This window comes from Asterias rubens, chromosome 1 (genome assembly GCF_902459465.1).
Source record: "Asterias rubens chromosome 1, eAstRub1.3, whole genome shotgun sequence".
NCBI lineage: Eukaryota > Metazoa > Echinodermata > Asteroidea > Forcipulatida > Asteriidae > Asterias > Asterias rubens.
The window spans coordinates 10,512,130-10,527,375 of NC_047062.1; the positions used below are offsets into that span (position 1 = coordinate 10,512,130).

The 15,246-nt window shown below is 38.3% G+C and overlaps 1 protein-coding gene across 1 annotated transcript in view; it reads left to right on the forward strand.

The window, feature by feature from the left end:
- The window catches only part of LOC117289038 (ryanodine receptor 2-like), a gene marked incomplete in the record, with an annotated part of 186,131 nt that overhangs the window by 53,952 nt on the left and 116,933 nt on the right, over positions 1-15,246 (forward strand). Inside the window, 10 exon segments of the mRNA XM_033769959.1 lie at positions 1,007-1,111; positions 2,848-2,877; positions 4,228-4,978; positions 6,032-6,079; positions 8,915-9,086; positions 10,402-10,488; positions 11,506-11,695; positions 12,335-12,416; positions 13,461-13,582; positions 14,362-14,437. Coding sequence (XP_033625850.1) covers positions 1,007-1,111; positions 2,848-2,877; positions 4,228-4,978; positions 6,032-6,079; positions 8,915-9,086; positions 10,402-10,488; positions 11,506-11,695; positions 12,335-12,416; positions 13,461-13,582; positions 14,362-14,437 — 1,663 coding nt within the window.

Sequence of the window (15,246 nt, forward strand, 5' to 3'; positions counted from 1 at the left end):
CATTTAAGTGAGCTACAGTGTTGCACAGTGCCTAATTCTATAGAGCTTGTTTTTAAAAGAAAGCGATAGTGCTTATAGACACTTGACACTTTTGAATGTTGTCAAAGACAGGTCTTCTCACTTGCTGTATCTCAACATATGCATAAAATAACAAACCTGTGAAACGTTGAGCTCAATCGGTCATCGAAGTTGCGCGATAATAATGAAAGAAAAAACACCCTTGTGACACGAAGTTGGGTGCTTTCAGATGCTAGCTTTCGGAACCTCAAATTCTACATCTGAGGTCTCAAAATCAAATTCGTGGAAATTACTTCTTCTCGAAAACCACGTCACTTCAGAAGGAGCCATTTCTCGCAATGTTTTAAACTACCAACCTCTCGCCATTACTCTATACCAAGCAAGGTTTTATGGTAACAATTATTTTTTAGTAATTACCAATAGTGTCCACTGCCTTTAATATAACCTTCAATGAGCGAAACAATTTTTTTTAAATACAAATTAACAAATAACAATCTACTGATAAGCTGAATTGACTCGAGCATTGCACATGCACCAATCGCTATGAGAAATATTTTCATAGATGTTACAAAAATCCACTCGCTTGCTTTGCCAATAATATAAACATTCTTTTGCGATGAAATTTTCAGCCACTATAGCAAGTGTTTGGATATTCCTGAATTCCAGACGAATGGAATGTAATTTGCAAAAACAATAATGTTTTGTATTTTTAATTTGATTAATGTTTTTAGAGATTTAGAGATGGTTTTAGTGAGCTTTGTAACAGTGTCCATCCTTGTTTCTTTATCTTACGCTAACTATAAATAAAAAATGTAAACAATTAGTTGTGGCTGATGGCTTCATAGTGATACATAGCCGCAGCCAAAGCTGTTCCAGAAAAAACAATACCTTACTAACATTCTCCCTAAATGCTGCTTCCTTTTTCCCCCTGTTTATCTGCTCCTGTGTGGCTTGCCCCATTTTACCAACGGGGGTTGTGTTCTTGCAGTGACTAACGGCTATCCAAGCAGTGCTGTAGAGAGTGACTCTGACTTTGACAGTGTATCCACCCCGCACCAAAGTAGAAGAGACCGGCGGAAAGGGCTCATGAGAAGTAAATCCAGATACTTCATTTTTGTTTGTTTGCATTTAGTAGAAAGGCCAGTACAAACGTTTGGTAACATATCCGTTTGAAAAGTATCCACAAGTACATGTAAGAAAACTTATTTGAAAGAAATTCAGGCTATGTCCGAGTTGTGGCTACAGCTCTGGCTACGGCTGTTGCTAAGGGTATACTAGCTTAGAATGCTCTATACTTCAACGAATGATGACTTAGGGTTCAAGCCGTAGCCGTAGCCGGCAGTTTGGACACTGACTTTTTGGAAGTCTTTTCTTTATTCTATCAATAGTCACTCGTCATTGAATGGCACCATTGGCGTTGGTATAACTGACCTGCCTGTGATATTTCCAACCATGTGTATTGGCTTTTCAGAAGCTTCAAGGCCAGTTCATAACTTCATGGCAAAAGAGCTGCCACCTCTTCCTGATTCTGCAGAAAGTTCCCTGAAAATACACCAATCTTTCTTTATTCTGATGAACAAATTTTGAAAATCTCTCTAATTATGGAAACTTTTTCCTGATTACGTTGGTTGTGATTTGAAATATTTGTTTGATTTTTACACAAAATCTCCCTGATTGCAAGATGCAAATGTTGGCGGCTCTGTGGGAAGTGAATTTACATGACGCAAACATTCAGTGTGCACTGTTTTCCAATAGTGACGAAAGACAATTTGCTTCTCTTCCCAATTTGCATGAAATATGAATTAGGCTTATAATGCTTGATGTTGTCTGCACTATCAAATTGAAATGGGGCTTCATTGATAGCCTTAGACTGTGCAAACATTTTGGGACCACTTTTGTCTGACATGCACTGCTTTAGCGCATAAAGGAAACAAACTCGTGCCCTTAAAAGGCACTGGACACCTTTGGTAGTTGTCAAAGACCAGTATTCTCATTTGGTGTGCAACCCAAAATATGCATAAAATAACACACCTGTGAAAAATCTGGACTCATTTGGTCATCGAAGTTGAAACTTTGATGACCAATTGAGTCCAATTTCCACAGATTATATGCATATGTATGGATACACCAGGAGAGAAAACTGGTATTTGACAATTACCAAACGAGTCCAGTACCTTTAAACTGGGTCATCGTTCTAGGGATAGGCTCATGTTGGAGGAATGTTTGTTCCTAAAGGCCGGTTTTTAGTCGGTCGAGCGATGGTCGCACGATGGAAATCTTGACGATTTTCATCGCGCAACCATTACCAGTCTGACATGTATCACTCAGCTTCATGCCTGGGTGCAATTTCATACAGCTGCTCAGAGGAACTTACTGCGTAGGAAATTTATATGCTAAGCAAACACTAGCAGGGTACCAGTCACAAAGAATATACATTATGGGTCTGTTTGGCTGGTAAACTGTTTCTGCTAAACAAGAACTGCTCATGCTTAGCAGATTTTGTTTGTAGAGAAGTTCTGTTGAATTGGCTTTCTGCAATCTTTTCACAAATGGTTTGACATGTCAGGTCAGGGTGTTCTAACAACAGCGCAACTACAGTCTTTATTCTAAGATAACCTCCATAAAAAGTTCATTTATTTTTACCATCCACTTCATTACATATTTTCCATGCCATCAAAGAGAAACAAATGACATTAATGAGAACCTTCTTTTGAGAACGGTTGAAATTGTCAAAAAAATGTAGAAGAAGTAGTAAGTTGCCTGAAATCTTATTGACCGTTATCTTCCCAGCTCTGAAAGTACAATTTTTCTATGAATTTTCATTTCCAGTGCCAGAGGTTGTTGAGGTTTTATTGGAAGGTAACATCTCAAAATATATTTGACTACATCTTTCCTCGACTATTTTGATAACTGTCTCTGTCTCTTTGTTTCATCAAATCGTCTCTCTTGCCATCGAGATCACTCATTGTTCGTCAGACTAACCGATCTTTGACTTTTAACAAATTTCTGGGCTTCATCGCCATTTTGATTCCTTTTTTGTTCCTTTCGATATACTGCATGGATCAAACAGATATAAGGAGAAAAATGAAATTATGTTATGCAAGCATATGTGAAAAGGGTAAAGTTAAATTTCTCAAAAGTTTATCGGGATGGGGGCTCTTCTTTTTTTTCCTTCTTCAAGGGAACCCCAGCAAAAAAAGTAACTAATGCTTATTTCATGTTAAGCTTATTTGGCTGCAGTTTGTGAAAACACATCATATTGGGGTATTATTTCTATTTTAAGATTAGAAAAAATTTGTTAATTGTTTTTTTCCTTCGCGGGTTTACTGGTTTTGGGTCATTAACAGAAATTTGTTTAAATGAATCTGCTTGCGATCCATTGCTAATCTCTTTAAGCTTTAAAACTAATGCGCTGGTTTTAGCAGTTTTTGTTTTCAAACTGTTTTTGGCAATTCACAGTGTATAGCATCTTTAGAGAAAAATGTGGCGATGTTTACACTAAAGAAAAAAAAAGGAGTTTCAAAGACTAGCTTTTGAAATGCAGACAATCACTTTCTAGTTGTGTATTTGTGTTTGTAAAAACTATTTTTTTTTCTTTTGGCACCAATCTTAATATTTAAAATTGTTTTTAAAAAAAGATTCATTTTCTTTGGTGGATAGGAACCTTGCTTTACCCTACCGAGACTGAAATATTATTGACTTTATTCAGAATCAGTTTTAGTTTATTTCCACAGTTTCAAAATCACAATCAGTATCAAATCATAGGCAATGTAAGTTGGAAATTAAGAAACAAGTAGTTGTGTGATAAGATTAATTACATGAATAATAAGCATTGACATTCCTTAAAAACTGTGGGGGACCCATATAGAAGCAAAGCTTGTTATTAACCTCATCAAACCTGTAACTGTTCTCCACTCAACTTTACAAAAAAAGTTTCAAGGTATTTTTTTTTTAAGAGCCTTACAATAGACCTGCTTTGCTTTCCAATTGACGTTTTATTTTATTTTACAGGAAATTATAATGATTCCTGCAGTGACAACTATAGTTTCAATTCACAATTTATTAATGACATTTAAAATAAAAAGCTGACTAAAGGATTTTGATTAAACTTCCAAATTGTTATCTTCACTGTAGAGATCCTTTTCTAAAGTAAAATTGTGTGGATGCTCACACTTCAGCCTCTTATTTCCATTAAATGTTTATCTTCAGAGCACAGAGCTGTTGATATAGACGCCGTGGACTCCGACTCGGCCCTACGCCCCTCCAATGGATACGACTCAAAGATGGGTACCCTCAACGGCACCCACAAAGAAAAGCGTAAAGGACCGAGTCTCCCGTTGGGGAGAAAGATCCCGATGGGGCGAACACCCTTAACTGACAGTCCCACAGGACCTCCATCGGAGGTCAGCACCGAGGTCACACCCTCGCCTGCCAAAGCCAAACGGAATAAATTTGTCAAGAGTGCAAGTATGGATGCTCCACGCGGACTAGATACCCAGAATCAAACACGGTATACGAATAATGAGATTGATGGGCGCCGTAGCCCTGGTGCTGAGGTCATGCGGAAGGGGAAGAAGTTGAAGACTCCTGACGCATCGCCGCCAGGTACCCTTACTCATGAGTATTCTGGTTTGAGTCCTCACAGCGACAACACCAGCTCAATCGGCTCGGAGGGCCATATGAGACCCAAACTCTCCAAGATCTCCTCGATGGGCTCCAGTTTTGAAATGTTCAAATCCGTGGATATCATGTCGGACATCAGCGAGGTGGATTCCATCGATGTAGCCATGGCCACTAAGTTCTCCTATGCAGTGCGAGTGTTTCCCGGTCAGGATCCCGCAGAGATTTTCGTCGGGTGGGTGACCCCAGGATATCATCACCACAGTGTGACCTTTGACCCGGAGACGACACGGGCCGTAAAGGTCAATCTGATGAGTGACAGTGGCGGTGTGCAGGAAAGGTGTGCCAAAGTTTTGTCTTCCTCTCTGTCTAATTGTCCACTGAAATGTTCAGTTCTTGAAGTTTTTTCATTTGTGAGTGTTTGGGTGTGACCGTTCTTGTCAGAAATTTATCCAGTTTGTGTGAGTTTTAACTTAAGGTCCAAACATGTTTTGCAGAACTTTAACAAGAAAGTAGCTTCATCATTTGGAGGCATTTGTTACTAATCCATGTCCAACTAACCATTCTAATGTTTTACATCTTAACCTGGTTTACTGGTGGAAACCTCATTGTTTATCTAAACACTGACATATGAAACAGGCTTTTGATTGAAATGTGAACTAATTGATGCAGGGTTTATTCACAAAAAGCACTTCCAGGTGATCATATAATGAAAACAAAGAAGATTTTTAATGAAGGAAAACTTCAAGCCATAAGCCCTTTCCACACTGTGTATCTCTTATTCCCATGTAATACAGCCCTGTGGAGGCCACTGGACGCATTGTTAAGGCCGGTTTATAGTCCGTCGCGCAATGGACCATCGCGCGATGGTTGCGTGATGGAAATTTTGATGTGCGACACAGTTTATATTTTATAGGCATCGCTGAGGCCTTAAAGCTGTGTTGTTTTTTTGGATCGCGTGTCAAGATTTCTATCGCCCGACCATTGCGCGACCATCGCGCTACTGACTATAAACCGGCCTTTTAGCTGTGTCCCTTTTCCACAGGGATTCCCGTTGCACATTTCCAGAATGCCCTGGGATTTTACTGCTTACCTCTTCTCCGGAGTAAGGGTAGCTATTCCCCGGGGGTATGCTCATTTGCCAGGGCAGACCAGGGTCAGACTGGGGGTAAAGCAATCATAGTGTGAAAAGGCCGGCTGTTATGCAACCCCGGGGAATAGAGTAGTGTGAAAAGGGCTATAGATGGAATATTGTTTTTACAGCAAGCTTATTTTGTAATCAAAGATAATCCTATGCATTTTTTTGCCTCATAATAACTACTTGAGAATACCGAGTAGATTTGTGAATAAGCCCCAGCATCTTAATCATGCAAGTTCGTTTCTTACTAACTAGGACGTTCCATGCAGTGCGGGAGATTGAGATGGGGCATGACCGTAAGAGGTGAGACTTGTCATCCAAGAAGGATGTTGTTGATGATGCAAATAATGATGATGATGATGATGAGATAAGGAACCGTTAGAAAATTAAAACAAAATTGGCTGAAACGGCCGAAAGGATTAGGCAAAGTTATTAAAGAGCAGGGAAATGTAAAATTGATTTTTGTGATACACTTATTATCAATTGATATAGTCTTCTTGTGGGGGAAATATTAGAAATCTCTAACCTCACGTTAAAATGGAGTAAATTGTCATTGTATTCATTACCTTTTCATAACCATTCATAACCATTTGGGGGCAAAATTTGACAGCATTGAATATCATTGAAAGTCAAAATGGCCTTGTTTTTGACACTTCGTCTGACGAAATATACCCCCTTTGGAATGTACAGACCCATTGGGTGTTGAAATGCAATGACAAATGCAAATTTTGTTCTGAAAAAGTCAGGAATTACCCAAAATATCCCCTTCCAAAAATGTACAGACCCATTTTTTGTCAGAAAGATGTCATCGTATGTTTTGGATGTTAACAATTTATGCACTGAAAGGGTATCGAATGGCAATTAACACCTTATCAAAGCCCGGTTCATACTTCCTGCGAATGCGAATGCGAATGTTGACGTCACAAATCTGCAACGAATTATTCGCAGCAGTTCAACTTTGCTCAACACACTTGCGAATATCGCTGCGAAAGGAGGGTTGTGATGTCAAATTCATGTCAAATTCGCTTCGCATTTGCATTCGCAGGAAGTATGAACCGGACTTAACATGAGGTTGGGGACTTGTGTAACTTTTTCTCCACTCACATGAAGACTCTATCTATCGGAAAAGAGAACATCACAAAATCAAATTTGACATTTCCCTTCCTCTCTTTAACGATAATCTGGATAAGGAATAAGGGGTTGGATGATTTAGGGGTTGGAAGATTTAAGCCATTACATATTATGCTGATTTTCATTTACCCATGAAAACTCATGAAGATGTTTCTATCGGACTATTTATCATAGAAAATTATGTACTGAAAAAATACGTTTTATTTCGCTTTGCTTTTTAAAGGGCAACTTCGCTTTGCAGTCAATGTTAAACCAAGTTCTAACCTCTAACCATCCGCTAACTCACACAAAACATATCCGTCATTTCACATCGATCAAAATGACTCTTTTTATCCTCTCTTTTGGGGTTCAAGTATTAAGAAATATCAAAACTACTAGACAACTTAAGAGCAGTTTTTGGTAATATGAATTATTCACTTTTTAGTTCAGGGGATGATGAATGATTTTATCACAGAACAAGTGAAATTCTATCACGATAAGAATAGGAATGATTTCTGATCCGATAATGACTTCAAATTTGATGTATTTTTGTTTTCAGACATTTATCACAGGCAAATATTCTATTGTTGATTCAAGTGTATTCTTTTTTTAAATAAATTTATCCTTTTTTTCTATTGAGTTCGATAGCGTGCCATTATTCATTTCATTTCACTAATGATTTCTCATATCATTAATAACTTAATCTTTGTATTATGTAATCTTATTTAAATTCATAAACCATCTTCACTGATCCATTTTCACATAATATTTAGATAAGATTTGGTCACATTTGATCATATTTCATATTTTTTTTAAGTTTCACAATTTGGTAAATTTTAATGCTGTCTGTCATTGCATGTGACACTAACAGTATTTTAATCTGTAACCCAATAAAGCTGTTAAGCATGTCCAATTTTTCCTTTTCTTGTTTGAAAACTTCATTTCTTTAACTTCCTGGACAGTGAAACTCTTCTTTAATTTTTTGTTCAATTAATTTCACAACGTTTTTGATTTTTCTAAGCACATACACATACATTACCTTTTATCATGGACCAAACTTGTTGTATTTCAACATGTCTTGTCAATTGTTCCATGGTTTGCAGTAAACTCTTATACATCTACTATCATGAAGTTATTTTGCAAAGTGTGATAAGACACTAACAGACTTGTTTTGTTTTGGGGGTTTTCGTTTGTTATGCAAGTTCACCCCAAAAAGGCTAAAAGCCACTCTAAGTCAGGGGCTACAAGAAAAAAAAACTATTTATTCTGAAAAATGACTAGGGGGAGCTGAAGATAGGATTTGATATTGGCTTCTGAATATAAGAATATGGTTCCACGACCATGCCTTGAATATTAAGGCAGTCACAGAGTGGATAGACCTCCTCGCCTTTAGCTGTAGGGTTACCCTTCACACTGAAATGGCTTAACTCAACAGCCATTTTGTTTTTGAAGATTTGGTTCTTTGGGTCTTTTTGGTTGCAACTTACTCAAAATATTTATCATGTATTAAAGGGTTTGGTTACTTTTTGTGTTAAAAAACCACACTGTCCACAGGTTAAGACTAAACTTACACAGTTTGAAGACAATGGTAGTTGAAAGCTTCCATTTAAACATTATTTGCTGAGGTGCTGTAGTTTTTGAGAAATGAAAACAAAAAATCACACAAAAAATGTTCGTTTCAGGAACTAAATTATTTTAGCATGTACATGTACAGCGTTTTTACCAGTACTGGTATTTAAATACCCAAACTGGTAAATAAGATGTACATTTTAAATTTTGGTGACATTGTTTTACTCATGTCTCAAAAACTACACAGCATCTTAGCAAGTAATTTTTTAAGGGAAGCTTCCCATCACCATTACAATGTATCTTCAAACTGTGTAAGTTTGATGTAAATCTGTGGACATTTTGTTTTGTGTCCTACAAAAAGGACCCAAACCCTTTAACTATAGTATAGATTTATTCTCAGATTATCCCCAAGATTAATTACTTTTTCTTGTAAACAATCGTTCTTGTGGCTTTCCACAGCTCTAAGCACCGTGACTGCTTCATGATCTGTGTGGGTGATTTTCTGGACATGTTGTCCAGTCCGGAGGGCCGTAGAGTGACCACTGGCCTGGTGGTCAGCTGTGTAGTGGACGTTGCTAATGGTGACCTGACCTTCTCAATAAACAATAGAGAGATACACACCAGGTACCAGGTAAGTTGACCATGTCCAGAAATACAAACCTTAAGGGTCCAATTTATAGAGCTGCTTCAGCACAACAAAGTAGTTAAGGTCAAAATATTTATGTTCACTAGAATAAGGTTATCCTGCTCCTTTTGGCTTAGAAGAAAATATGCTAAAGCAGCTCCTATATGAAATTGAGCATAAGGGCCCAATTTGATGGTTGTGCTTATTGCGGAATTCTGCGCTTACGATCACCAGTCTATGCTTTTGAAATCTTTATACTTCATTTTTGGGTATTAGAGTATATCATGTAAAAAATATGTAAAAAATATCTCTTAAAGGAACTTGTTGCCTTGGATCGGACGAGTTGGTCTATAAAAAGCAGCTGTAACCGTTTGTTATAAAATACATATGGGTAGAAAAATTATGTAAAAGTAGAATACAATGATCCACACAAACATGCCTCAAAATTGCACGGTTTTCCTTTTACATTGTCGACTAATATGGTCGGCCATTTATGGGAGTCAAATTTTTTACTCCCATAAATGGCTGACCGTGTTAGTTCCAAAATAAAAGGAAAACCACGCAATTTCAAGGCAAATTTGTGTGGATCATTGTATTCTACTTTTAAAACATCTTTCCAATCATGCATTTCATAACAAATGGTTACAAACGCTCTTTATAGACCAACTCGTCTGATCCAAGGCATCGTGTTCTTTTAACTAGTAGTGTTGACTCTGAGAGGAGCTAGAAAGTTATTTTAAATAATATTTCAACCAGTGTGCTCTAGTCGTCATCTAATTTTGGTACTTTGTTGTTCTTAAGCACTGGGGAAACATCTAGATGAAATAGGGACAAATGTGAGGGTAGATCTGTTACAGAAGGCAGCGCTTTTGGGAACAGCGAGGATCCTGAGAAAGACCCTTGAGATCTAAGGCTACGGGACGTAGCCCGGCTCGATGAGTTACCGGCACAAAGGAAAATGAGATCTTTCTTTTGCATGCTGTGATAAAATGAAATAATAATAATAATAATAATGAAAACTTATAAAGCGCACAAATCCAGCAAAGTGCTCATGGCGCTAAATACAAACAATAACAAACACATGTACAACAACCAAAATTAAGAAGGTATTAGCCTAAGCTTAGAGCAAACCCAGATAAGAGAAATACAATACAAATGCAATGTAGGCCATATGGTGTTACCATCTCAAGAAGAACGTCTTGCACCAAGACTAATCGTCATCAGGAGACCCATTTTAAGTTCTTTATAATTAAGAAACCAATTTCCCCATCTTTTTATTTTTTTCACGGCTAAATTTGCTTACATGAATTCTGATGTATAGGTGCAGCCTCACACGAAGCTATTCCCTGCAGTGTTTGCTCGTCCAACCAGTAAGGAGATGTTGCAGTTTGAGCTGGGGAGAACAAAGGTCAGTTCGTCCACACATTGAAAACAAAGAACACTGCAGAGTTGCACTATGAAATTGTTTTATTAGAAACGATGTGTTAATGTGTTGGTTTTTAGATAAATTTTGTTTTCTAGATGTGATTTTATTCTGAGAATGCTATAGACCTTTATAATGGTGTGGCCATCTTGATTTTACTCCATTCCAACTAATTGTAACCAAACTGAGGCTGGGCGAAATAATAGTCTGGTGCCATGTTTGCACAATGAATGTTAGCATTCGTTACTGTTATTGGAAACCTGGGAACATGACCAAGATGGTGACAGCGCGATAAAGGTCTATAATAGCTTTGGATGCAAACACCTCTTGGTAAACTATAACACAATAACCAGGGGTTTATTTGACTGAAGCACTTAGACTCGCCCTAAACTGTTAATAATACTAGAGAGATTTGTGTTTAAACTCTTGTTCAGCTTTTAAGATTGCTGATTCAAACTTCAGATCAATTTAAGGTCCCACAACTGTTCATCCCTTCGGTTGCTTGTGTACTAATACTATCCCTGGAATGAGCTGAAAATGGCATTTTGTTTCATGACATATTTATGAAAAATCCAACTGGCTGCACAGAGCTGAAACATGTGGAATGTACAAAGGAAATTTACTCTGAAGTGTGAAAATACAGGGGGAAAAATATCCTTCAGCCTATATTTTTCTTGATGAATTGTAAAGATGACACAATATAAAGTACAGCATACATGAATGTTTGCTCATTGCCTGCCATATACTTTCAGTTCTACATGCATTGTGTTATGGTCAACACAAAAGCCACATTGACTTTTGCCTAAAAATGTGAAAGGCAGGATTGTATCAATTCAATTCAATTTCAATTCAGTAACATTTATTTCAATATTCATTACCAAAAAAAATCCCACATAATATGTTGAAATTACCCAAGTAATACAGTAGCATGCGATAAGAAATATATTTTCTTGCACAATGATTCAATATCAACAAGTTTTCTTTTTCATTTCCCCCATTCAGAACTGCCTGCCCCTGTCAGCCGCGTGGTTCAAGAGCGACTCCCACAATCCCGTCCCTCAATGTCCGTCCAGGGTCAACGTCCAGGTCATACAGTCCTGTATCTGGTCACGTGCTCCTCATAAGACGCTCAATGTGTTGACGCGTAAACACACCGACAGTGCCGGCTGGATAGTGTCCTGCAGGCAGCCTGGTAAGGAGAATCAAAATCTGTAAAGTGATGTTAGTCTTAAAGAATATATATAATTTTATTCTGTATCCCCAATGCAAAACTTATGCAATGAGGTACTTAGTGTACGTCCATTCCCCAAGAGACTTTGAGTGACCAGAAGAGGGACCTATTTCCCGAAGCCGAAGGACGAGGGAAGTAGGTCTCCGAAGGGGAATAGACTAGTTACCGAATTATGCCAGTCAAGATGTGTTTTATAACACATCTCGGTCTTAAGTGTGAAATAAGAACAGAAATCTGGAAAAGAAAGGAAGTTTTGTAGTTGCTGTTCACGGTTCACGTCAAGAGAAGGCGCGCTGTAACCAGGCACTTTTTTCAAAGACCAGTGCTTGGCGGGCACTATTCCCGCAAAACACGCGCGCGCACGTTCACTAGACTATATTAGTTCACCAAACGTGACCGTGTTTCAGCCAACCAGAAAACAAGAACAAGCAAGAGGTGTGTTATAACATCTATTAAATCGCTGAGGTACTCGCCGCAAGCAGAAAAGGATTCAAACTACTTCTAGTGGTAAGACATGTACTCTAGCAATGCATTTCTCTCTCCCTAGTAGTACTGAACATATGTGTTGATCTAGCTTGTCTATTCTTGTCTTGATGGCAGTTCCATGGTTGGCTGTTCACATTCCAGAGGAGAATCGGTGCATGGACATATTAGAGCTGATTGAGAATCCAGACCTACTCAAGTAAGTCATGTCATGTCAGGTTATTGAACTATTGTTGATTCTCTCTCCCTGCATTGTGTGGTATTGACTAAGTCAATAAAAGGGAAGCGACGAGTTTTTAAACGGCCATTTAAAACCGGCAGGATTGTGCCATGTGATAAAGAGCTGAAGCCGAAGGCGAGGGCCTTCATCACACGGCAACGAGCGTGCAAGTTTTTAAACGGTAGTTTAAGAACGAGTCACTACGAGTCACTTTTATTCCCATTCATGGATGCCTTTTTGGTTAGAACGCGTAATAAAGTTAGAAACTCCGATGTTTTCTGTACGTCCGTGTGTTGCATTGTTATGACTGACACGACAGTTCTCGGATCCGTTTGTGCACGTAGTCTTGGTGCAAGATGATTCTCGTTTTCCTTTCACACACAGCGCGGCCTACTCACTGACAGCGCCCATATCGCCCGTAATGAGAAACGTCTTGCACCAAGACTAGCGCGTAGTATCCAAAAACAACCGGTTATAAATTGAGCTCTAGCTGGTCATTATCAACCGTTTTAACACCCCCACGTGGCGCGCTCTCCACCAATAGGAATAGCGAAACTGTCTGAGGTATTTATGAAAAGATATTACTGAACTACAAGTTATCAATAGGTATATAATTGGTATCATGTCAGAAGTTTCACTATCGACCATAAGTTTCTCAATCAACGTTTATCTTCACGCTATGGAAATACTGGAACTGCCATTAACTGGTTCTTTTATCTGAACAACAGAACCCAGCATGTCCTCATCAACAATTAATGCTAAATCCGATCATCATCATCTCTGGTGTGGTGTTCCACAAGGTTCTATAGCTGGGCCTCTTGAATTTATAATGTACAGTGCACCCTTACAAGACCTCACTGTAGCCATGGTATTTCTAGTGTTGCTTACGCTGACAACATTCAACTTTATGTTATTTTTTATCCTCCTGATCACGCTACTGCCATTGCCTAAGTTGAAATATGCATTCAAGATGTCAAATCTTTGGATTTGTTCAACAAAATAATAATTATGACCCTTTTTCAGGTTCCATGCTCATACACTGAAGCTGTACAGTGCTGTGTGTTCCCATGGCAACCATCATGTTGCACACGCTCTGTGCAGTCACGTCAATGAAGATCAGCTGACCTACTGTATTCAGTGTGAATGTGAGTTTCTCAAACACTAATCGGATATTTACAACATTTTGAAATTCCATTTATTTGTTTCATAAAGATATGGTCCCAGGTTTGCCATTAACTTACATTGTATCTTTGACTACAGCTCTCTGGGCCCAATTTCATGGCTCTTCTTCAAGAACAATCAATAGAGAGCTATTGATAGTACAAAACATTGTGAGAATAGGCTCCCACTGAAGTAACATAGTTTTTGAGAAAGAGGTAATTTCTCACTCATATATTAAAAGACATCAGGCCTGAAGCCATCAGGTCATAAAAACTTACTTGGTAACGAGCTATAGAGAGTCGTTGATAGTATAAAACATTGGGAGAATAGGCTCCCTCTGAAGTAACATAGTTTTTGAGAAAGAAGTAATTTCTCACTCAAATATTTGAATTGAATTCGAGACCTCAGCTGAGAGGTCTCAAATTCAAGGCATCTGAAAGCACACACTTTGTGCGACAGGGATGTTTTTGCTTCCACTATTCTCTCGCAACTTCAACGACCAATTGAGTTCAAACTTCCACAGGTTTGTTATTGTACGCAAATGTTGAGATACACCAAGTGAGAAGACTGGTCTTTGACAATTACAAAAGGTGTCCAGTTCCTTTAAGATCAATACAGCTCTTGGTGAAATCGGCCCTTAGACGACTGGTAGACCAACTGATGACAGGCCTTCTACTGTTTAAATCTGTCGGTTTCTATGATGTGTGTTTTGGTAGGATTGACTGATTGTTCTGATTGATGAAACTTGACCTTTATTGTTCAGATCTCTCTGGCCCATTGAGGATGGGATACCACGACCTTCTCATATCACTTCATCTGGAGACTCATGCAAATGCCAGGTGAGATTCAGTTAGAGGACAAACTTGTGTCTTCCTCAGTAGCTGGTTTTTGTTGTTGGATTTTGTTAGTTTCTAAATTATTGATTCAGAATTTGCTTCCCTAATGAGCCTTTTGTGAGATTGATTTTATTATTATTTTTTGTTTGTATTAGTAACAGCTAGTGTTACTCACTAATACATGTAGTCGAAACGTTGAGACCAATTATTTTGAGAACTCACTCCGCGGTAGTGCAGTTAATAACTATTCTATAAGCTAAAGTAGTAGTACCAGCCAATTTTCTGTACCTTCCGCCTAGGTAGTAGTTAATAAGCAGGACAGTTCTTTTCAGAACTGAGGAGTCTTAAAAAAACCCTGATAAATCATATAGTAGTAGAATATATACACTGTAGCAAGACAGTTCTCTAAGGAACAAACTCTTCATGGCAAATAATGTAGATACACCACATGGTGTTATTGCGAACCCCCCCAAAAAAATATATTTATTTATGTTGATACCTCACCATGCAATACCTCAAATGGTGTATGTAGCTAGTTTCACATGAAACATTTAATACAAGGAACTGCTAGGGTTAAAGAGGAAAACAAAATGCCTAGTTTTGAATGCCCAGAATGAAACAATGTTTTAATCAATATACACCAATCCAGCGCACAAGTGCTGGGGGCCGCCATGGGCGCCGCACACCACTGCTGCGTTGTACTTGTGCCTGATTTTGTGCACAAAGACACGAGAAAATCGTTTCCCTTTTTATGGAAATTTAATGTCTTCCTCGACAATCTATGCGACAAGGCTGCAAGGTATGACGATTTT